This window comes from Anomalospiza imberbis, chromosome 4, assembly GCF_031753505.1.
Source record: "Anomalospiza imberbis isolate Cuckoo-Finch-1a 21T00152 chromosome 4, ASM3175350v1, whole genome shotgun sequence".
NCBI lineage: Eukaryota > Metazoa > Chordata > Aves > Passeriformes > Viduidae > Anomalospiza > Anomalospiza imberbis.
In genome coordinates, this window is record NC_089684.1 from 60,928,361 (window position 1) to 60,952,865 (window position 24,505).

At 38.0% G+C, this 24,505-nt stretch overlaps 1 protein-coding gene across 1 annotated transcript; it reads right to left on the reverse strand.

Annotated features, from left to right (window-relative positions):
- Window positions 1–1,824: 1,824 nt before the first annotated feature.
- Window positions 1,825–22,362, reverse strand: SEPSECS (Sep (O-phosphoserine) tRNA:Sec (selenocysteine) tRNA synthase). Its single transcript, XM_068188811.1, has 11 exons — window positions 22,153–22,362; window positions 20,664–20,818; window positions 18,343–18,461; window positions 18,096–18,254; window positions 17,401–17,554; window positions 13,814–13,916; window positions 11,531–11,660; window positions 11,331–11,422; window positions 4,171–4,264; window positions 3,473–3,563; window positions 1,825–2,333 (listed from the first exon to the last, which is right to left on the reverse strand). The coding sequence occupies exons 1-11, from the start codon at window positions 22,264–22,266 to the stop codon at window positions 2,084–2,086; spliced, it is 1,461 nt and encodes a 486-aa protein (XP_068044912.1). The 5' UTR covers window positions 22,267–22,362; the 3' UTR covers window positions 1,825–2,083.
- Window positions 22,363–24,505: the final 2,143 nt, after the last annotated feature.

Below are 24,505 nucleotides of genomic sequence, written 5' to 3' on the forward strand. Positions count from 1 at the left end.
ACTTAAGATGAAGATACAATTGACCTCATTATGTGAGAGCATCTTCATGATGATTAGCACATTATCAACTCCCACATACTAGCATGACCTCTTGCATTAATTCATTTGAATGTGATGGACAAACAATTTCTCATCAGCATCACAATTTTGATTAAGTGATTTACAGAGGGCTCTGAAGGATACATGTCTCAGATCCCACCCAACAAAGTAACTAAAACATTTCCTGACACTTAGAACTCATTAATGGTGGTATGTGGTAAGTGGTATCCTGAATAACACTACATTACAGACAGACAAAGAAAATGTCTTTGAACATCAAGCTTAGTTTGAACAGTAAATTACATAGAAGCTATGTACAATGTAGTAACCACATTTAAGAATAACTACGCATCTTACAACCTGCAGCACTGTCACTCCAGCGATATGGAACCTTTGTCTGAGGAACAGACTCTGAATCTATTGTTTTTTTAATAAATTCAAATCAGCAACTGCACAGATCCACAGAAGCAACAGTGCCACTGGCAAGAGACACTACAAAAATAGTGTTAAAAAAAGTATATATATTTCAACAACAGTGGACTAAAAATGCCAAAATACTCTCAGGTCTCACTGGCTCTTAAAATGGATGCATTAGTCCTACATGGCATTCCTCCTTTACAGTGAGTTTTTGATCTGATCACCCTATCGAATCAGAAGAATGAAAATAAAAAAAACAAAGCCAAAACCCCCCAATGACTGTACCTATTCACTTCATAACCCCTGATGTTCAGTATTAAAGCTCCTTTGGGCTGCTGAACCATGCAAATGTTTTCAAGAGCTGAGTACTGACAGGATATGAGGTACTCTAGGCTCCTCTTTGCCACTGGAGGCTGCCTAGTTCTAGGTAGTTCATGACAGGTGAGAACACCAGAAAAACATTACTATTCCAACTCTGTCATTTACCCATGCAGTCTGAACACTGTATTTAGTAAGTGCTATCCCAACATTTGCATAAATCTTCGAAAAGAAATTAGAAGTGACACATTCACAAGTATTTTGAGAGCAGAGAAATCTGTTGCTTGGATGGTCTATACCTAGGTGTCAGAGTCTGGGACATCCCTCTGGCTGCCCTGGCTGTCTCGAGACCCTGGCAGGGGGCACGAAAACCTTGGCAAGAAGTCAAAAACACTTGTGGCTTTGATTTAGCCTGTGGGAGAGGTTGCCAGCTCTATATGAGGAATTACAAGCCAAAAGGATTTGAGTAGTATAATAGGTGAATTGACACAGGGTGAAAAAGTTGAATTTTTGCATTTTTAGAATGTGATTCAGGGGTACAAGATGGAGGAATTTGGGCGTGTCCTTCTTCTCCTTCTTCTTGTCCTCCATGTCTTCCTGTGATGGTGACACTTTTCTATTGGCTTAAGGTAGAGACACACCATCTGACATAGGTGGTAGTTATCGGCACATTCTTGTAAATATAACACACGTAATTTCTGATATAAAATGAAGACACCGGCCGGCAGGGCAGGCAGACTGCTATGGCTTCTTTACTACATGGACCTCAGCAGGTCAGAGAAAGAATGTTATAGATAAGGAAAAATAAACAACCTTGAAAATTTGACCTCACGCATTCCAGACTTCTTCTTTGGCTGCAAGGGCTAGGGAGCAAGGAGTTTTACGATCTTGGGGTCAGCCCAGCATTGAGACCCAAAGACCTAGGAAGGAATTCAGTCACTGTCACAGACGATATTATTAAAAAAGACCCATGTGAATAAACATACTGTGATTTGGTAAACACTGTCCAAATAGCCACACACAGATTGAAAGGCAAACTGTAAGTCTTTGTGAACATAAAGGTTTACTTTGGCAGATATTAACTGCATTCCATACATTGCAAAAAACTTGTGTCTGGTCCTTTGTTCTTGAAGAGTATCACCTACTTCCTTAAAGCTGATTCCATCCAAATTTTTATTATTGTTTTCAATAACAAGAATATAAAATCAAGAATAAATTTCTGCACAGCAGATGCATAGTCCTAACCCAATACAAACCTACCATACTTCAGACAAAACTTTATCTTCCTGTGTTATTAAATCTGTATCTTCTAGTCTTCAAGTTGTTCTGTGGCTGCATTAGCATCACTTATTTCATTTATACTTTTTTCTTGCTTTGCTTCTTTTCTAAAAGTCTTCAAACACTTGTCAAGTCTTTTTAGGAATACATCTACATCTTGCTTTTTAATTCCAATTGCTGAGGCAGCATTGAGGTAAGCACAAGGATAGTCATTTGCATGTGACATAAAGCCTTTAAAAGTGTAGTTATTCACAGTTTGTACAGACCCACAGGGAACAACCCTGAAACAAACAAACAAAATCCCGATTCAGTTAAAGATGCCTTGACATTTTATGTGGTACCCTAGGTTGAACAAAATTACTTAAGTTGCTATTCAAGTAGGGAGTTGCTATTCCTACCACTGATGCACAACACCAGTATAACTTAAAATCTGTTGAAATGCCAGGTCAAACTGTATACAAAAGAATTACTTATGTAACAAAAGAGAAAGCCTGAAACCTTCACATCAGGGAAAGAACTGGAAAGTTTTACCTTCAAACATTGAAACTCTTGAAAGATTTCAGCCAAAGAGGGTTAAAATTACAGGACCAGCCAAGGTTAGGACAGGCAAATTAAAAAAAGCATCTAACCACAGTACACATAGATTTACTGTCATTCATGTGTGCAGGAAGTGGAATAATCCAAGCTAATGAAGCATACCTTCTGATGTAGAAACATTCAGCTCTGCCACAAAAAAATAACATTATCTCTATGGCAGAAGTTAGCATGGCAGCAGTAATATTCAGATTAAGGAATGCTGCCAAAACAAATTTTAAATCATTCTCTTCTTCTAAAAGGCTTAAGCCAAAATCATTAAAGATTATTTGGCTTGCATTTCATTGTAATAGTGTCTCTAAGAATAAATTCAGCTCAGACTGGCTCAGGTTATAGATTTTTTAATTTTTAACATTTTTTAACACAATTACTTCCAGAAAACAGAATTTTTTTCCATTTGACAAAAAGCTGTGTAAGATATTAAAAGCTTATTCCCTTGACATCCAGCATAACCATATTTGTGCTGCAATAAACAAAACAAAGATCTTCCATTGTAGCTTACACCTATACTGCAAGATCGGACAACATCTGGAAACTACATGAAATCAAAGGATACTAGGGAATAATGACACCAAATTAAATGGGCATAGATTATCTCTTTAGGATACAAAGCAGACATAGAAAGCCTCACTGCTAACTCAGGCAGGAAGACATTACTACTCTATAACAGCGATGAGGAAGGGTGATTACTCTCTAATTCGTTTTTGTTAGACTGCCTTCTGTAATCATGACACAATTGGTATAAAACACTTCAGAGGATTTTGTACAATATATGCTAATACATGGCCCCCCTCCCCCAATTAAAAAAAATTCATAATATCCTTACCTTGCTCCAGAAACTTGTCTTGTGAAAAGCATAGATCCAAGCTGGGTAACAGCAGCATCACTAGTTTCATCTAGAGTCTTCAGTGACATGGCTAAAGTAACATAAGGTCAGGTTAAAACTGCTACAAAGCTACTTTTTCTCCAAAGAATCACCACAAATGACAAGATGCTTTCCAACAGCAAGAATCTAGTCATATATTTGTGTTCACATACAAAGAAAAAAAACCACTACATATAATTTTTAATTTTCCCACAAGCTGCCACCGATTACTTCCTTGGTTAGACTGCATGCAGATTCTGCACAGGTGGGCAGTATTATTTTGGTGTTCAGCAGAATTTTTGGTTGAAACAAATACCTTGAGTAGGAATTCCGTAATTTCTTTTACAACACTAAGATGATGAGTAATTATACCCTAATTTATTTTTAAATCTAATTTTTATGAAGCATTACTACATGCTAACATCTTCAGCCTGGCTTGAATTCATTTCTGCCAAATGAATGTGTTGGACAGGAGCAAAATAATGGGTCCAAGTTGCTACACTACTTTTATGGTAGATTACCTTTTTGGTAACCTTATTGAATTATTATTCAACTGAGTAGAGTGTAATGATGTTTAATATATAGGAATGGTATGTGGAAGTGCATTATGAATCCACAGTATATTAGATTTTTTTTAAAGTTAAACCCCCAACAATTACCTAAGGAAATGGGATTATGTGGTGTATCTAAGAGTCTCTCATTGTGGTTATCTGCCAGCTTCTTCAGTTCACTTGAAAGATACAAAAACATCTCCTGAAAAAAAGATGCAATATTTTTGTTATTAGCTGTTAAACAGAGAAAACAGCACCTATTACACAAAACTGTTATGTCTCCTTTACATCCTAGAGGTGCTCAGCTGATTCTCTTTTCATCTGTACTAAGTAAGTGGATCAGACAATTCTCTGAAATAATTCTATAAAGGAACAGCTCCATTTCCTGAGCACTGTTCTTATCTCTCAAGCTGATACAAAAGTCTCTATCTGGTCTAACATATGTGCTTGGGATGGCATTCATTCTCTCTGTGGCCCTAAAACCTAGAGAGGTAGAAAATCTTGAAGAGATTCCCACTGCACAGCAGGTCTTACCCCAAACTACTTTTCAAGAGCCTTCCCGTGCCCTAGCCCTCTAAACCACAAGAGTGAACTGTTATCATCACAGATGGCCATGTTTTGGCAAATTGCTCCTTACTTTGTCTTCTCTCCTTTAATACATTCCAGACTAAAAGCAGTATATTTTGCTACCATGTATCACACAATCACATTTCCCCTTGTGCAGAGATTTCTTTTACTGTATGAGAGTAAAAATCCAGTCTCTTAAAGAGGCTCTAAGTACACGTTTGACTATATTTTGTTTCACACAATATACACTCTCCTCAAGTTCTGTTGTGCAGTCTGTCCTTTCCCTAGGACCCCACTCCTGTTCAAGTTGACTATAAGAATGGAAGTATCTGAATTTCTGCTATCACTTAATTGGATTGCACCTTTACTGTGAAAGTGTCATAAGACTGAGATTCATAAATACTTTGGCACAGGTACAAGCCACACTGCATATAAAAGGCTGTTTCTCTTACTTCATCTGTATTTTATATCCTCCCTCTTCCCCTGTAGTAAGCTATGATAATTGCTCATGCTCTTCCTCAGTTTAATATATTCCTCTTCAGATATCAGCTCAAAACACTTATGGGCAGAGTGAGAATAAACACCATTCTTATTGTAAGATTTACCGTTTTTTTCCATCCTTTTTAATGCTTTAGTCTCTCATAAAAGCTAGCAATACCATACAGACACTGGGTAGCCTTTTTAAAAAGATATTAAACACCAAGCTTCTCCTCTTTCAGGCCATAAAAATTGTCCTGCTTATCTGCTTCAGTGTGACTGCCTGTTTAAGCATCCCCATCAATTTCTGGACCTGACAAGTGATTTTTCATTCTTTAAATAGAATTACCTCTTCTGTTTGTAGGCCAGTATCCTGCTTTGACCTATGGACTCTGACAGATATAAATTACAGCTTGTGATCAAAATTATGCTTTTGAACAGAACCTCCCCAAGGTCTTATGAAACCAAATGAGGTGTGTGGTACCTAAGTGAGAAGAATGTTACAGCTGCTTTTCTTGAACCACTGTAGGAAACCTCGCCTCCCTTCATGAGCAACTAAATGAACACAGTTCCCCACACTTGTACTTCCTAATATCACAGAACAAATACAGATGGAGAGAGAAAAGTACCCTCTTAGTGTCTAAATGAATTAGGCTGTTGATACAACTATCCACAAAAACACAAAGCTTCTGTAATACTTGAAAAAAACCCCAGACATTTGGAAGGTATCTATGTTTAATTATCAGAACTTGAAATCAGTGAAAAACCATTCTTATTTCTTGTAAATCATGTGATTTTCTGGTTTTAGTTCAGTTTATCTACAGTTCACTCACAGAAGCTGAAAAATACCTATGTTTCAAATGATCAGACACTTCTGCCTTTCCTCTGGTCCCTCACGGTATATAAGCACATTATTAATTTGCTACTTTCCATAATAAACATCACGAATATACTAGCCCTTTTATTAGTATTTATTTTGGAATACAAATCATAAATTAATTTGTGCTCCCTCTGCTGGCTATTTACTTCTAAAACTGAAGCAAAATATTGTAGAAATACACATAAATTGTGCCTACTGTGGATATATTATTTGTGAAATTAGTACCGAGAAAAAATGTACCGGAACAAGACCAATTTCCAAATAATTTTTGTGTATTATATCTAGGAAATTCTCTGATACATCTCTTATAGTATTACTGAAAGGACTGGTGAAAAGAATACTTGAAGTATTATTGAAAATTGTTATAAAAAGTTACCCACTACATAACTATAATAAATTTAATTAAATCTATTCAATGAAATTAGGTTACTAGATGAGCCTTTACATATATAGGAATTCATTAAAACAAAGGAGAATGGAAAGATGGCAAAAAAATCCAAGCATGTATTTTCATCAGTTTGACTAAAGCTACATGAACACAAATTCAAAGTTTCCTTTTTTTATGAACAACACTATTTTGCATCTTTCCATTGGAAGCCCTCTAGATATTTTATAGTTTCAGAAGTTTGTTGCAAAATAGATTAACTGCCTTTCAAAAAAAAAAAAAAAGGATTAAAGCAATATTTTTGTGAGGTCAAATCTATAACCAACCTCCATTATAAAATACTTCTTTTACATGGAAAATTTATAAGCACCCTAAGCAATCGTATATAACTGAGCTCTTACATAATAGATTTTCTGTAGCAGGCACTCAAGTTTTCTCCAAAGAAGCCAAATATTATGCTGAAGTTACACTGAACAACTCAAGCACTAAATGTCAGTTAAGTTTCGTTATTTAACTCACTCCTTTACCTTAGAAACTTATCACAAAACCTCATTACGTTAGACAAATGAATTCTAAACTACATGGAAGTGTCTTTCACTTCTGGTTCTTTGAGCACCTAAGCCAACAAAACACTTTTAAAAAACAAAGAACAAGTCAACAACACTGTCTGCATCAAATAGGCCAAATAACTCAATTGTTTGCATGAAACAGTCTTCTTTCACATACATATACAAACATTTTTTCAAGAAGTGTTGTAACAATCATTAAAAATATTGGAATCATACTATATTTATACTATAAAACTATTTTTAATAGAGCCTCCACTAATATGGGTGACTCTTCATTTGTTGCTCCATTGTGACAGGCACTGCTCTTGCAAATGAAGATAACAAGAGGGAAACAAGTAAGGAAAAAGCCAGTAACTCCAGAGAAAAAGAAGATGGAGGTACTGAATAAACCATCAGTCCCATACCAGCTGACAAAGTGGCAACTGATGAAGGCCAGAAAGGTTTTTGTGTAGAGTTGAAACTACCCTAGCTGGCTCTAACCACCCAACTTGCTTACACTCTGAGTCTGTAACACTCTGCGTTCCTCCCTGTGTCACTCTCATCTGAAAAGACGAGCTGTCCTCAGGGAACAGTCACAGAGCTGTGTATGGTGTGAAGAGGACACTGTGCAGGAGTCATTTTACAGCCTCTTCACCCTCCACACAGACTGCCAGATCCCCTATGCTTGCCTGAGACTGATCTGCTCCACCTTGCTTTGCAGCAGCAGCTGTTTTATAATGCAACCATCACAGCCTCTCCTGCTTCATGCCTCAGGAGGACCAGCTGCTTCTGGGCTGTGATCTGACCGGAGCACTTGTGCACCACGGCACCCAGCAGAGGAGCTGCAGTGCTGAGCATGGAGACCTGCCAGCAGATGAGAGCCCAGAAGAAGGCTCCGTTTCTTGAAATGCAGCCAAACGCATGACAAACTATATGTGTATGTGTGTGACACCTGCATATACTACACACCTTCCTAGGCAGATTCTCTTCCGCTGCAAGAATTCTCTTAAGGATTTACACTAGAAAGTTTTAAAAACATGAAATTAATTACAGAACCTTGAAATCTTTATATCATCAGTATCTAACAGAAAGTGCCCAGTAAGCCTTGCCAATCTGATTTGGTAACACTAACGTTCACATTTTTTTAAAATTCTTTCTTAACAACAGCAATCAACACATTTTCTCTTCAGCATTTGTGAGACCTCGAGTTCAGGCTCTGTGACCCACATTCAACACAGGTTCTAAGTATGGAGGCCTCTCTGAAATTTCCATTCATGCTTGGCACTTGTTTAATTACATACAATTTAAAGCAGTTCATTTAAACTAATTTGCCTCCAGCTACTCTAAAGTTTGAATATAGCTACATATACTTCGCATGAGAAAAATTTTCCAATATTCTCAAATTTGACATGCTACAGTGTAACAAGCTGACTAGAAAAAAAAAAAAAAAGAGGAGTAACAAACGTCTAGCTTGCTTTGAGAATAGCTGATTTTTTTACATTTTTAATATCCCTCATTAAATGGCTTTCCTCTTCTTCCATCGTAAGTAGAGCAGCAATATAAACTCACACTGAACTGTACAAATAATTTATTCCAATCAGGACAACTACATAAATGATAACTCATAAAACATAAACCCAGTATTATACTGAATTGTAAAACCCAAACAATTTCCTCCCACTCTGTATGATTTAAAATATTTTAGATACATGCTCCATAAGGACATAAAAATAACTCCAGTTTTACTCTCAAAGTATGCAGACAGATGAATACCAATATAAAAAGCTCTCTCACATCCCACAGTAACACAGGAATGCATTTAAGAAAATGAGAATTATCTTGACTGTTAAGTCTAATGAGGAAATCCATAACTACTGTAAACAAAACCATCACCTCTTCAATAATACCAGTATAATAATTAGTTAAGTGGATTAGAATGACCATATTGGATAATAGCAGGTATTAAACCTGGTCTGTAGGGTTCTGAATGTAAACACTGAACGCAGGGTTCTTGCTCTCCGTGAAATTTGAGATGATAACGAAGCCTGTTTATGCCATTACACAGTGCAACAACTATATTTACCTCATGTGGCCTGGTTTAGACACACACATACATATATGAAAATAGCAACTTTTATGACCTAGAAATGTAAAATACAGGACACAACATAACCTACACTGAGGCATGAAAAGTTGCTATAAAAACACAACCTTTATGTAAAGTTGTTTAAAAGCAAAGATATTAACAAATTTGACTATGGACCAACTGTTATCTGCAAAAAGGAAAAAAGGACCTGCAAAAGGACCTGGACTTGCCTAGTGAGATCAGAAAACCACTGTTATAGCCATCACATAAACCTATAAAAAGGAATTCTGAAAAGCCAGTACTACTTCACAGCGCTACATCTAATCTCATACTCTTGGACAATTGCACACTCCACAACTCACAGCTTGTCAAAAAAATCTCACTCCATGTACATGCTCCTCTCCCTCAGATAATCTCTTCCCTTCCTGAATTAAATAGCTAATCTGTGTAAAAGAAAAACTGGGCAGATTATTTTGTTCCTTGTTTGTGCAAGACTAATCTCTTCTCAGTAATACTCTGGTCTTTCTGGCCTAAGCTCAAATAACCTCAAGTAACACCCATGCGAATGAGGATCGGGTAAAAAGAGAAAGAAAAAAAATATACCTGAAGTTTTTTATAGCTGATTTTTTTGTGTGAGTAGGTGCAGCTGCACCAATATAGAAAGGAGTACTCAATGTCAAGCTATAAATAGTTCCTGCTGGAAGCTTAATAGCTCTGCCTCTGCTTCCTCAGAGCACAGGCAATAAACTACCACTATTGCATTTTTACAATTCAGGAACAAACAGATTTAAGCAAAAATGTTTCTCTTTCTATAGCAAATCCAATAAAAGAAACATATTTATGCCATATATAAGGTTCTGTTTATAGAATACATTCACATTTGAAATAAAAAGACCTGAAGTTGTAAAAATACAATACTATATTCACTTTAGAATTCTACTTCCAAGAAATTAGATGACTCAGCGTATACAGCTATTCATTAAGACATTTATGAAAGAATTATTATTTATGACTTGGGCAATACTTCTCACGTCCTTTATACACCAGCTACTGGTAGAAATCTAGCAACAAAATCAGCTTTGTAGAAAAGAAAACAATACATTCACTTGAGATTCTTCTGGACATAAGAATAAAGGGGAAAAAATACAATTTGCTTTTAATGAAGACACAAAACATAAACTGCAATACATACAACAGTCCAGAAAAAAATGTTGCAGTAGAGGCAAAAGGAAGTGCTTTCAGTGTTCCACAAGCTGTTTCAAGCTGTTTTCACTTTAGTTGCACAGATCACTTCTTAGTCATTGTAAGGCCACTAAGTTGGTTTGCTTTTCTATAGTCTGTCTATTCCTATGGGACCTCAGTTCCAGTACAGAGGTTATGGATGCCTCTATAAGCAGCTAGAAATAAGTCACAGAATCCAGAACTACTGCTCTGCCACATAATCAGAGACAGCAGTGAACTGTCAGCAGAAAACAACTGGAACATAGTTTTAAAATAAAATAATGAAACAGATAATGCACAGCTTAAAAATTATTAATTTAATAGTACTTAATTCACAGCATTTCCTTATATGAAGCCTCTAGAAAAAGAATCTTCTGCATTACTAAATATAGAGGGAAAAATCATACATGTATTAATTCCAGAATTAAGGATAACTCAAGATATACAATTTCCAACCTGACATGCACTGGATTTTTGTGCAGTGCAATTATACCCAACTTAAACCCCATAGTCTGTGAAATGCAGAGAAGAAACTTAGCTGTGTGTCTAGATGAATAACTAAATGACAATATTCTTCTCTTTTTGTGGCAATGCACTGTATAACCCAACCAGAAGCTGTGATACTCCAGAGAATGTGGCACACAAACATTTAATTAAGCACTATCATAGCACAAAGGCACAATAGGGACAAAAGAGGAAGAGCACAGACCCTGGGTTACTCTGGGTGTCCAATCTCCTATCCTGGAAGCAGTGTGACCATGATAGAACAGTATAGTACTTCTCCATTTAAGTTTTTGTGGACAAAATTCTACTATATTAGTCACATTTAGGAAGGACAAATATGAATACTGTACATGATAATACAGGCCCTCTGTTTAGCCTCCCGGTTTGAACAAACAACAACATGGAAATCATGCTTACTAATGAGCACCATTCAGACAAGAAGTAATTCTATCATCCTGAATTCCCAGATTCAGAGCTCTGAGCTCAGAATAAGTTCAATGGCTTTCCAGACAGAAACTGGATTTACCACACAAAGCAGTTTTGCAACAAGCCTTTGTTAACAGCTGACTTCAAGAAAATACTGCTTGCCAAAAAGCTTACCTTTCTCTCGTTCAGTAACTTTTTGTAGCCACTGGTTCCCAGGGACAGAAGTGTAATGAGGACATCTAAAGAAGGAGATGCAGATGCTCTTCCTGAAAAAAACCCCACTATACAGATTAAAGTGGCAAAAATAAATTTTATGTGAAAGAAAGCTGATAATCAAGTTTTCTACAGCTGAAATCAGCCCATGAACTAGTTACCTGGATACATTTTGCTGATCTCCTGAATGAAGGACTCGTTGAAGCCAGCAATGATAGCACCACCTACTGGAACCATAAAATTTTTGTCCAAGCTCTGAACAAAAGCATCTATTCTGCCAACTCGAGCACCCTTTATCAAAAAGGAAAAAAAAAATAAAATCCACAGCATACAATAGAAAAAAAGGGAAATGTGATAGCATCATAATTATATAAAAGTGTAGCTAAAATAAATATAATTCCTGAAACTCTCAGATACTGCATTTGTGATCAAAACATAAAAATCAAGGTATTACCTCTTTTAGCAATGCTTACTATTGGTACCATTGTCTGCCTAACATACTACCTTACAAATTCCCATTTTTCTGTGATTTAATATATCGATTTTAGTTCCTGCAAGTCTAAGTGTGGCTCCATTTCAGCAACAATCAAAAAGAAGCCCCTCAAAATTTAATGGGAATTATACAGTTAAAACTGTTCAATCCAGAACACTTTTTACAACTCTCACAATAAAAGGCTATGAGTTAATGCTTCGTTAACAAAGCTTTTTTCAATACATATATAAATCTGCATTAAACAAACTGGTTTATTACAGCACTCCTTCTTCTAAGGCTGCTTTCAAAATCAAGATTCAAGTAATTTCTTATAGTAGATATCCCCCACATCCTTACACCAAAGCATTCATATTTTCCAAGGAAAAAAATGTAGATCCTGCAGTACACCTTCAATTTGAGTGGCATGTATCTGTGAACTGTACAATTAAAAAGTATGCAGCATAAGAGAACCTGAAAAGTAGGTTAAACCCCATACATATCAAAGTACGTGCAAGTACACATATTTTTAAAACTATATGCTAAATGTAAGAAGTAGAAACAGAGTTAATACCTAAGGCAAACAGACTGAAAAAAAGCAGAGCCAACTAAACCTCATTTATTAGTACTATGTTGTGATAGCTTAATGCACAGGAGACAGGAAGAACACTCCAAGTTTGTCAGCTTTTTGTTGGGAACATGAATGCCAGCAGCTACCATTTGATTTAATTGACAGGAGAACACCAGAGGAAAAGCACAACATTAAATGGTCTCAAAAGGTTTTTCCTGTGGTACTCTTGCAAGTTGTATTCACACTGCCCTCCGCATATACATATTCCTAAGTATTCATTAATAACTACTTTCTTAGAAATTTTTTCTAGCACAAATAATAAATTTTGTAAAAAAATGTAAAACAATTCAGAGCTCAAATGTATACATTTGCATAAGAAAGGAGCAAACAACCTATTGAGTCTAGAAAAACACAAAAACACAGTAAAAATTATATTTGTAGCATTATAGTCTAAAATGCTTATCATTAGAACATTTCATACAGCAAAACCCAGCACTTCCACAGCCTCATTCATGTTCATTTCTCATTAAACTTGAGCAAGTTAAATACAATAAACATGCACTAAGTACATTACAAATAAAGCATATACCATTTTCTATTTCATAAATTCCCTCAGTCTTTCAAGATTTAGAAATGCCAACATGATGTTCTTTCACAATTGTACATTAAGCTGGTCTGTGTCCTGTTAATAATGTCTCAGCAATCAGAAAAAAAAAACCAGCATATTTTACATTACTAATAGTTCAGGATCATCTGAATCCTATTAAAATATAACCACTTATTCTTTTGAATAGGTAACAGAAAAGAGAATATTGAAGATCGATGCACATACAATACAATGAGGAAAAATGCAAGAATTGTTTCATGACTGATCTTGGATATCAAGCAATACCCTCTTCAAACTAAACAGCAAGAGAAATTAAACTTTTTTGCACATAACATTGAACTTAAACCAGTTTCCTCAGCCATTCTCTGTGCCAACAATATTTTAACAGCAACAACATCTATCAAGTGCTGCTGTAGAATTCTGTACCTTCAATTAAAAATCTGTAACTCATTGTATTGAAGGCTTAATTTCCATTCAAGTATGTCACTTTTAGTCAACAACTTTAGGAAATATTTTAAGAAAGCTTATTAAGGATATTTTTCCATTATAAAGACACATGAACATACACAAAAACTAAATAAACTTAGGGTTACATAAAAAGCACTTAATAGAAATAACTATTATGCTTAAATTCTATTTCTGTCTGTTGTGCTTTCCCAGAAAATTGATCAAATATCAGACATGCATGGGATTACTCTCAAAGCTATCAAGCATCTGATAAAATTTGCTAAGTTGTCTGCAATCACAAATTTACTTATACTTGCTAAAAAACATTATTGGAAATACACAGCTCCTACCTGCTGGATAAGATGCATACATTTTGAAGACTGAACTCCATATGCATTGTTGACAATATGTGGAATGTCATAATTAGCACAAATTACAGCCAGCTCCTCCAGCCTGTGAGCATAAAATTGTAATTTAGAGAAGCATTGATTACTGTAGCTCATCTTACAAGACAGACCATTAAAAGGCCTACAAGGAAGTCAGAATGAGAAAAGTAGCTTTTTTGATTAGTACCTCAAGGCAGTAGAGGTAAGCTATAGAGTTAAGATGAAAATTCCATTGGCTTTTACATATATTGCAAATTGTTGATCTAGTCTGACATTTTTCTTGCTTCACTTTAAGTTTTGTCTGGACACCAGTTAATATATCCCAACCTATTAAGCTTTAGATACAAGCTTTTTTGTTGTTGTTGTTGCTTTACTATTAACTAACATAGCTTTAGCAAGTAATTTAAAAGATTTTCTTTAATATTCAATGTGAAAACAGTCTCAAGTAGTTCCAAGAGTGTCTTGGGAATCAAAAGCATCCTATAACAGGAAGTTTTTTACATGTTTCTGTTTATCTCAGAGAACTAGTATTTTCATCCTTTGGCTGGAATCTCACTTGCATGCTTCAGATAAACCAATTAAAAGAAAATAAATTCAGTATAGGAATGGAGAGCCCTAAAATGTCTGAATATGGACATCAACAAATTGAAAATTTGTTTAGCTGTTTAGTCTTCACTTGCTTTAAGAACCCCCTAAAATCACAGGGAGCTCAACCCGGATTGATTAATCAGTCAAATTAAGATTTATCTAAGCACACTGATCATTTCACGTAAGATCCTTTGGCATTTTAAACATACTTATATGCAGTACTCTCTTCTGAAGCATTCCAATCATGCTATATTTAAAAAAAAAATTGCTCATGATTTTCCCCAAACTTTTGAATCTATTTTAGAAATATAGCATTTTTGAAAAAATTAGGCAATATAAAATAATTTAAAGTGATGATAAAGGTAATATTATCTTTAAAAAAAACCTCAGGAAACTCTATTTCCAATGCATTTTTACTCTATCTCCTCCTGTACAGCCTCTCACTGCAATTTACTGACATACATATAAAATGTGACCGAGTATGAAAATATTTTCCAAGAGTTGACATTCCTTTGCATTCTATTTCTATTATATTGTCTAGTGTTGTTCTGCAATGCAAAATTCTGATGCAAGTGCAATATTATTTTTTCCAAACATAAATTCTTAGGAAATCATCATCACCATATTATCCTTAAAAAAAAATCAAAAGTACTTTTATAATTGGGGAACGCCAGTAATATAATGTACATATTGATCTTCTACAATCAAGATATTTGTGAGGAGCTGCATTTCCAATAATTTTTCACATTTATCAACACAGAAACAAAAAATATTCTGAGTTGGAAAGGACCCACAAGGATCATCGAGGCCAGCTCCTGGCCCTGCACAATCCCCAAGAGTCACACCATGTGCCTGAGAACATTGTCCCAATGCTTCTTGAACTCTGCCAGGCTTGGTGCTGCGAGCCCTTCCCTGGGGAGCCTGTTCCAGTGCCCAGCCACCCTCTGGGTGAGGAACCTTTTCCTGATATCCAACCTAAACCTCCCCCAGCTCAGCTTCTGCCCATTCTCTTGGGTCCTGTCGCTGGTCACCACGCAGAGGAGATCAGTGCCTGCCCTCCTCTTTCCCTCACAAGGAAGTTGTAACTGCAATGAGGCCCCCACAGTCTCCTCTCCTCCAGAGTGAACAGACCAAGGGACCTCAGCTGCTCCTCATGTGGCTTCCCTCATTAACAGAATACTTGAGGAAACATATTATGCATGGCAAAGTTTTTGCCTTCTGATCTGCTGGTTCTTAATCAGACACATTCCTCACCCTCCAGAGAGACTCAAAAGAACACAGTTTCCCTCTTACATGCGTCTTGTCAAATGCAGGCAGAGAATTTCACCCCACTAGAAACACAGAGGGTGTACAGCTATGTATGTTCATCTTTCTCACCTGAAAATTAAAGGAGCAATAACCTATCTTCTACAAGTACTGAAAACAGAAAAGTCTTTTTTCCCTAAAAATATTTAATTGAACAATTAGATCCATTTTGCAATACACAATGAGAATGCTACAGTTTGAAGAGAATGTGTTAGTATGCAAGGGAAGCAAAAGATGCACAGCACCTCTATGTACCTGCACCTGCTCCCAAGGCCTAGAATGCAGCATTGAAAGTGCTACTAATCATATCAGAAAAATAAAGCATTAATGTAAGTTGGCTACTGAAGTTCTTAATAATCACAAATACAGAAGTATTTCCCAGTTTAATCTTCCTTTCTTTCTCCCCTGTTTGTTAAAGTTCATGAAAAGAAATCTTTGTACTTTTTTCTACTACTGAAAGTAAAAATATACAGAATTCTGCTAAGTACACAGACCAACTGATAAGGACACTTACCCTTTGGTTCCCTTAAATACAGTAGTTTTACAAAAACTTTACAGCAACAGCAGGTAGAATTCTGAGAAAGTGGGTTTGTACACTAGAGAATTACTCCCATAGAGTTAAACAGTATTTCAAAGGAAAGCCATAGGTAAGGCAGCCATAAAACTACTAAAAAATTTAAAAGACAACCACCACAACTAAATAAAGCCTTACAAATGCAGATATTTAAAAACAGACTTTTGAAATTGCACCATCCAGAAATGCTGTCAGGGTTTTCCTTCCCATAGGAAGATGAAGGTTATGGCCTTCAATAGTTGACAGATTCTTTTAAACAGAAAGTACATTCAAATCTTCCTATATCTGTGGTATATTATAACATAGTTCCACTACCTAATAATTCATCTCTTAGTTGTAGAGGACAAAACAATAGCAGCATGTCAAAAAGAGGAAGCAGATAAGGAGAAGATTCATTTACCCAAGCTATAAAACAACCATTCAGTTTTGATAGCTGTGATTTAAGTTAGCTAATATATCTGCAAGTCAACTTCAAGCAATGTTCACAGTATTCTGACAGAATTATATAGTTTTAACTCCCATCTTTCCCTCTAGCGACTACGTTAACCTATGATAAATACTGTGGGTTTTTTTAGGTAGGAGAGGAGAGTAAAATATATTTTTACTTGCCACATTTTAGAGTCAATAACATTTCTCTCCTATACTTGTGGAGAAGAGTAGAAAAGGCAACAGTAACATCAAAAAAAATGGCATTAGCTATGGAGCTACATTTCCTGGATTATGTTTCCATGGGAATCTACTTTTACTACTTTTTACAAAATTTTACAAAAACCACTAGCAAAATTTTACAAAATTTTACAAAAACCACTATCAAAACAACACGAATTTCACCACAAGACAGCAACATTAACCTCACTTACATAACAGAAGAAAAATCTTCTGTGAAATTCTCTCTTTTTTAATATACTTTTCTGGAAGGGGATTAAAGAACCTTTACTAATTGTTGGCAGAAGCAATTTTAGGAAGATGGATGGTCAAAACATGGAGGTATTGGTTGGGTTTTGTTGTTGTTGTTGGGAGGTGGGGAGGATGTTTATTTGTTTTAACAGTAACAAATAACACACTTCTTACAAAGACTGCTTACCTATCAGGTACCCTTGGAGCAAAGCAAGATGTTGTAGAATGCACACAAAGAATGTTTTCAGCACCAAGAGCCTTGATTTTGGCCTCCACTGCTTCAAGGTCTGTCCGTAGCTCATCACCTTCTAATATATTTTCTATCACCACAGGCTCAAAACCTGACCAAAAAAAGCAAGAACTGAATGTAACTCAACAAATCTGACTGTGGGGGTTTAGTTCCAGTATACATTTGAAAAACACATAATGCTACTATTGTTTTAACAGATTCTAACAGAAAAGACTGTGCAAACCACACAGATTGTCACCTTCTGATCACAGTTCCTAGGACACAAGTTTTTGCATAAATTTGAGAGAGAAATTTGACCCATGAGCTTTGGTTTTCCATAACTCTAAGGACAGCAAGTTAGGCATCTTACTCTGAAGGTGAACTTTAACTTCCTTAGTATCGTGTTCTCACTTGACTCCTTTATACACCTCTGTACCACTGTACACACCTGCATTTTGCAAGGCATTAGGAAGACAGCATGCATGTTTTAACTGCATGCTAGAAATCAGGAGTGCACAAATAAAGCAGAACTACCACGCATTAGGCCTTTTTTATATCTTACTACAAGGATAAGAATTGATCAGTCTGACAGATGAAAGTTTCATATCTGTTGGAAGAACACACACTGTGTCATCAATCAGTTACCTTCTTACCTGCAGTTATCATTGATTTAAAGCAAGATTTCTGGTCTATACGTGGCCAGATAATGTACTTTGCCTTTGGTCTCTTGTGCCTCAATGTTAAAAAACACAGAGTTAGACTCATGCCTGTTGCCATAGGAACAACAAAGCAACTGGTCACTGTCCGGACACCTGCATGTAAAAAGCAAGTCAGAAATTAACATGAAGAATCCATGACGTCACTTCACAAACAAGTGAGATTTTTCAAATTTACACCTACCAGCCAGTTTTATAACATCCAGTACTACTGAATTAGTAAGTTTGTTCAAAAGGCTTGAACCTGCAGCTTTAGGCTGTACTGCAGAAATATCACCTGACCTTCCAATTCCATGGATCAACCTAAACAAAAGAAGTGGAAAACACACATCAAGATTTTCACATTGCAAAGCCATAAAGCTTGCTGACTGAAAAGAATTTAACTTGATAGACAATTGTTGCAATGGAACATCAATATCTGCCACAATCAATTCCATTTTAACTAACTACACACATTTGTATGAAATTTTGTTTTTTTTTTAACAGTAGATTAATAATGTTTCTGCATGCAAGTAAAAACTTTGAGAAGATACACAGCAGCAACACCTTTAGCACCTGGCAGGTTTTAAGTGCACCTCAGCACTTCTTGCTGTTTGTCAAAATAGCATTATAAATGCTGACGTGTTCAGACACACAACCAAGGAAAACAAAAATGAGCTGTCAATAGTGTAGCATAGGCATAGTGGTATTATAGATACTCCCTTAACACATGCTTCATCTCCATAAGGCAGGGAAATAATATATACAACGTGATACACACGGCTATATGTATTCCTTTGCCCATCTTGTACGTCTTCACTTCATCTATCATTTTGCTATTCAATGTTATCTATCATGGAATACTATGTCTCTCTGCATTCTGTTTATAAATTATTGTTATAAACTGTGTTTGTAAATACTGAACATTATTTAGTTCAGGAGTGGAGAATCCTGAAGTAATTTGTAAAATACAAGCTTGCAGAACAAATTTACCCATGGCTGAAATGCAGCAGCTGCTCAAGTAAGCTAGTAACAGTATACACCCACTTATGGCTTTAATCCCTCTTTTGTACTGGCAACAGAATAAAATGCAGTCCAATAAGTATATGATATTCAGAACTTCTTGGAGCATCATTTTACAGCTTAAATTTATTTTCCTGTTTCAAGTTCTAAGTTGAAATCAACAAACACTTGATAATTAATTGAAACTTACATATAATACTCCATCTAAAATATTTTCTTCCCTCATTCCTGCTATGTTCTTAATAGCTGTCTCATATCAGTACTTTTTATTTTGTGCACATATGTACTGCTTCCTAAGAAGTAATCCTCCCTAAGACTGCCCCTTTATTAAGCTAAAAGGAGAGACAGTTTATAAACCATCTCCAACTGCCTCCATCACTCCCAAAGTCACCTGTAAAACTTATTGCAGAAAGAAGTGGAGGGGAGAACACCTTGCTATTGTTGGCACTGACAGGAGAAGCGAGATGCCAAGTGACAGAGCTGAATTGGAACAACAATAGTGAACACCATTTCAGGCTCCCTCTGGTCAGAAGCCAGGCATGCTTTCTCCAGCACTGTCCAAAAGCAGAACTTCCTCAGACACCCTCCCCTACCATGCATATCCTAGCCTAGAGAGCTGTACACAAAACTAAAAAACCCAAACTGATGTATCACTGGATTTCTACATGAATTATCATAGTAGTGTAGGGTTTATGAAAGCCATTAAGCCTAAGTAACTCAACCTCCATATGGTAAACCTTACTAAATTTCTGGCCTCTAATATGTTTTTGTGTTTATCTTTCAAGGAGAAACATCCTGGAACTTCTACTTTGTTTCACTCCTATTGGACAAAACATCACAGCAAGGTACTCAGCAGAGAACTCAACACACACATACAAAAAAGTTCATTCATAAGGAAATTAACGCAGAGCCTCTAAAATTATAGAATCCGACATACCCATAAAGTAAGTGTCAGAAGGGCTACAAGCTAATAAAAACTCTTTTTGTCTTTAGAGATCTCCTTACTTCATATAAAATCTATTATAGATGCACTGGGGTTTCATCTGCTTATCCGCTAATCACATTATAAAGATATTAACAAATATAAAAAATACAAATAGCTGCTCACTGTCAGCGTTCAATCTCGTGCCACTACAGTGTACAGTAGTTTTTAATAATATACACATGAAAAGATGCACCTTGTTAGAAAAGGCATGTAATGCACAGATTATTTTAAAACAGTAAGATCTCTGCTTCCCTTGCAGAGGACAACTCAACAACTTCAGCTTCTACAAATTCAGTGTACAGGACATAATCCTGACAAAACATTTTTGCTTCATTCAATACTTTCTATAGAGTTATTAACAAAAATTTAATATAGAAAGCTGTAGCAATTCAATTATGACATGATATTATTTTTTTCAAATGTTATCAAGGTCTTAGATAAACAAAACCACAATAAATAAGCCATTGGAAAGCATTAATAATAAACCTGAATAATTCAAAATAGTCAATAATTTGTACCTGTAATGCCTTCGGGCAACAAGACCTGAAGCCACTCTTCCTTCCCTCTCACCAACACCACAGTTGCCCAGGAAGTTATTGCTATCCATTATAGCAAGTTCATGAAGAAACAATTCAATGGTGCTTTCATCCCATCCATCTTCAGGACATTTCCCCTTAATAATAATATAAATACAAAATTTGGAAATGAAAAATGAACATAACTGTATGCAACTTGATTATTGTTACCCTTCTTTCTCATGCTAAGTAGCAGTTTGTATTTTCATTATTCTCTTTTATACTATCTAATGTTATGAAGCTGCATTCAGAGAAAAGTTAAATAATGATTTTTCCATGTGTTAAATGCAATTACATTGGCACATTCCAACATTAAAACAATCAGGATATTTTTTACCTTCAAGTGTTCTCTATGGTACACACAAAACCACTGCAGGGCATACATGTTAATTATTCCCTAAAAGACTACAGATTATTTGATGTATTCTCCAGACATGATGTATGACTACAAGAACTCAACAGTGAAAACTGCACAAAAGGGAAGATATTCAGATATTAGAGAACCAAAAACATGAGCAAAAGGGAAATACAGTTTTAATGTAATACATCTTCCTATCCACACATTTTCCTTTCCAGTTGTTATCTAATAGGGAAGGAAAAAAAAAAAGTCAAAACCTGCAACCAGAAACATGCTCTTTCTTGTATTCTTTACTGAATAAACAACTGCACCCATCTTGGCAAATTGCAGACAAGATTCTCCAAGCAGGGACCCATAAAACCAGGAAGATTTGTTATAAGTCCAGAGGCTTTTTTCACATGCCCCAGGAACAAACCAGCCAATTCAGTACATCTAACTAGTTTCTGAAGCGTGGTACCAAAGTTAAGTTTGAAACAGTAGATGACATGACTGAGGATGCTCAAGAACTGAAATATTTGCTAATTCATTGACAATGATTTTTATACCCTGAAGGCAATGAAATACATCGTTTTGGCACCTTACAAGTATCGCTTTTTACTTCGTGCAACGATGCGCTAATATCTTACTGTTTTTAAACATTTATTTAACTGTTCGCTGGCCCTTTCTCGGCAAATGCACAACCCAGGGCAGAAATTCTCTCTTCCCCCCAAACGCGGCCTCTGACTCTGGGGCTCCGTCAGGTCCCTGCCGTGACGGCAGCGGCTCTCCCGAGGCACCGGCCGGACACCGCGGTGGCGCGGTGCCAGAGGGCAGAGTCCGTGAGCCCCGGCCGGCCTGCGCGCTCACGGGGCTGCGCGGGGCCGCCGCGGCCCTGCCCGGCCCGGGGGGAGGCTTCTCGGCCCAAGCCGCTTGCTCGGAGGGCCGGCGGACGGCTCGGGGCCGCTCTACCCTCTCGAACCCCGGTGCGCGGAGGGCGGGGGGGGCCAGCTCTACCCCAGTACGGACGGTGGTGCGCAGAGACCGGGCTCCCCGATGCTGCTCGGTGCGCAGGGCGGGGGGCGGCGGCCCCATTACCTGCTCCAGCAGCGCCCGCAGGCGCAGCTCGTGCGCGCGACGGCCCTGCGCCCCCTGGCGCACATAGGCCGCCGTCACCAGCCGCTCGCTGCAGCCCTGGTTCTCCGCGTTCATGGCCGCGGCGCTCCCGGCGCCAGATCCGCGCCGCCGCTCCCCCTCCGCGCGGAGCTGGCCCGTGCGAGCCCCGCGCCTCCCGCCGGGAAGGGGCGGGCGGGGGCGGTGCGGCGCACGCCGCGCCCTGCCGCTCCGGGGCCCCGCCCCGCCCCGCCCCGCCGCCAGATCCGCGCAGCGGGCAGCGGTCCGCGGGGCGGCGCTCCGCGGGGCCGCCCCTTCCCGGCCGCTGGGCGGAGCTGGGCCGCCCCCGGGGCAGGTGCGGGGCCGCCGGGGACCGGGTCCGAGCTTGGGGTCTGTCACAGGCGGTGTCCCGCTGCGAGAGGCAGCTCGTCGAGCCCAGACTGCTAGGCCGGGGGGAGCCGGTCCGTGGGCTGGTTTTCCCTGCTCCGCAGAGTTTAGCGTTAGGCTGTTGAGAACAGCCACGTACCTCCGCGCTGTTCCGCCAGGGTGAGGTCGTTCTCTTCTCCTCGGGAACGTGTCCGGGGGCACAGGTGCTTGTGGGACGATCCTCAGGGACTAGGAGCAGCCTGCTAGGGCTGCAGGCGTAGCCCAAAACTGCATCACACGGACAAAGACATATTACCCCACAAGACCTATTTTTTTTTTTTTTTTAACACAACTTGGGGGAAAACAGTTACACCAGCAGGAGATGTGGGCCAGGTTTTGCACCTTAGCTGGGAACTGCCAGTAAAGCCTCAGCAGGTGGAATCTTCCCTGGAGCACGGGCAGACGGCCGCTGTCGCTGTCCTTTGCCCCCCGGCGGCCACGGGGACCGGCAGGTTCCCATTCGCCTCCTTGGAATAAGTGGTAGGGAGTACAAAAAAATCGAAGAGGCACGTTAAGTACGCGGTGTGTTTGTTCCACTGTTTAATTATTACCAGCCCGTATCTGGTCAACTGAATCTGTTTATGAAATCTTACCTGATTCTTCTGTTTTACAGTTTTAAGCTCAGACGGCTAATTAGCGTGTGAAGTGTAAGGAGCGACCGTCCCGCTTCTGTAAGTTTAGTTAGCCTGATTAGGCTCTTTTGAGCGTTTTGACAGAGTAATCTCACACACCTGTTTGAACTGTTGGCTCGTACTATAGTTAACAGAGTTTCTTAGCCCTTTGAGTAGAAGAGATCTCTACAAGTTAAGCTCTCCCCTTGGCGGTGCCCGCAGTCACCCGCGTTGCTGGATGTCGCGGAGCAGCTGCTCCTCCTGGTCTGTCTCACAAGAGGGCGCTCACCTAAAGCGATAAGCGCACGATTGTGCGGCTATTCCTCTTTTTCCCTTCTTTTTATCCCGCTCCAGTGTTTCGACATAGTGCTCAAATACATATAAGCAGATGACAAAGTTTGCTCTGTTGATTAGAAGGATAGGGACAAAAGCTTTAGTGTGAGGAAAATGACCTAGTTTATTTACGTGATGTAATTCTTAGGAATTTTAATCCAGGTGGCTAATTGAAAAGTATTAGCTATTTGGAAATAAAATTAATGGTTTGTTAATTACTATGGTGGTAGTGTGTATTTTTTTTTAATTATGAGTTCTCGTGGTGTTTGAACTCTGCACTACTCAAGAGTGAGGCAATGTAAAGGCTTTGTTAGATCAAGACCTGTGAGCAAGTTACAGAATTCTTATTGAAGCAGAAGATGAAAACTAACAGTTAATTGCATTTAAAAATACGGTAGTATGTGTAAATGAATGCATAAACCAGAAAAAAAGAGGGGTTTTTAAACTTTTTTTTTTTTGCTGTGAGGCTGGTGAGACACTGGAACAGACTACTCACAGAAGTTGTGAATGCCCTGTCTCTCCAAGGGTATAAGGCCAGGTTCAATAGAAGTCTGAGCCACTTAGTTTAGTGGAAGGTAGCTTTGTCCATAGCAAGGGAGTTGGAAATATCTTTAAGGAAACTCTTTAAGGTCCCCTCCAACCCAGGCCTTTCTATGAAATAACTAAAGAGTTACTCTTTTTTCAAAAGCATTAACTCTCAATCTTTTTAGAAGCTAGTGAATTGACTGTACAATGGAACATTATTGAAACAGCCACAACTCACTTGTAGCTAAAGGGAGGTGCAGTATTACTTTACAGTATGCTGGGAAAAATATCAGACTTCTTCTCCCTTTTAGTCTGATCTTCTTGTTTGCTTCACAAAGAAATTAACATCCGTTTAATTTTCTGTACGGAAAATTACATCCAGTTGCTGTAACCTTCCTATATGTGTTTACTAGGCAACAAATGGGTATTCATGTGGAGTCACA

What these genes read in the sequence shown, in the direction of transcription:
- SEPSECS (XM_068188811.1), bottom strand. Translation starts at nt 22,266, where the DNA reads ATGAACGCGGAGAACCAGGGCTGCAGCGAGCGGCTGGTGACGGCGGCC. An exon ending in TGCGGGCGCTGCTGGAGCAG is followed by an intron (nt 20,819 to 22,152) that starts GTAATGGGGCCG and finishes ATTATTATTAAG; the next exon opens with GGGAAATGTCCTGAAGATGG. An exon ending in ACATAATCCCATTTCCTTAG is followed by an intron (nt 3,564 to 4,170) that starts GTAATTGTTGGG and finishes ATGTTACTTTAG; the next exon opens with CCATGTCACTGAAGACTCTA.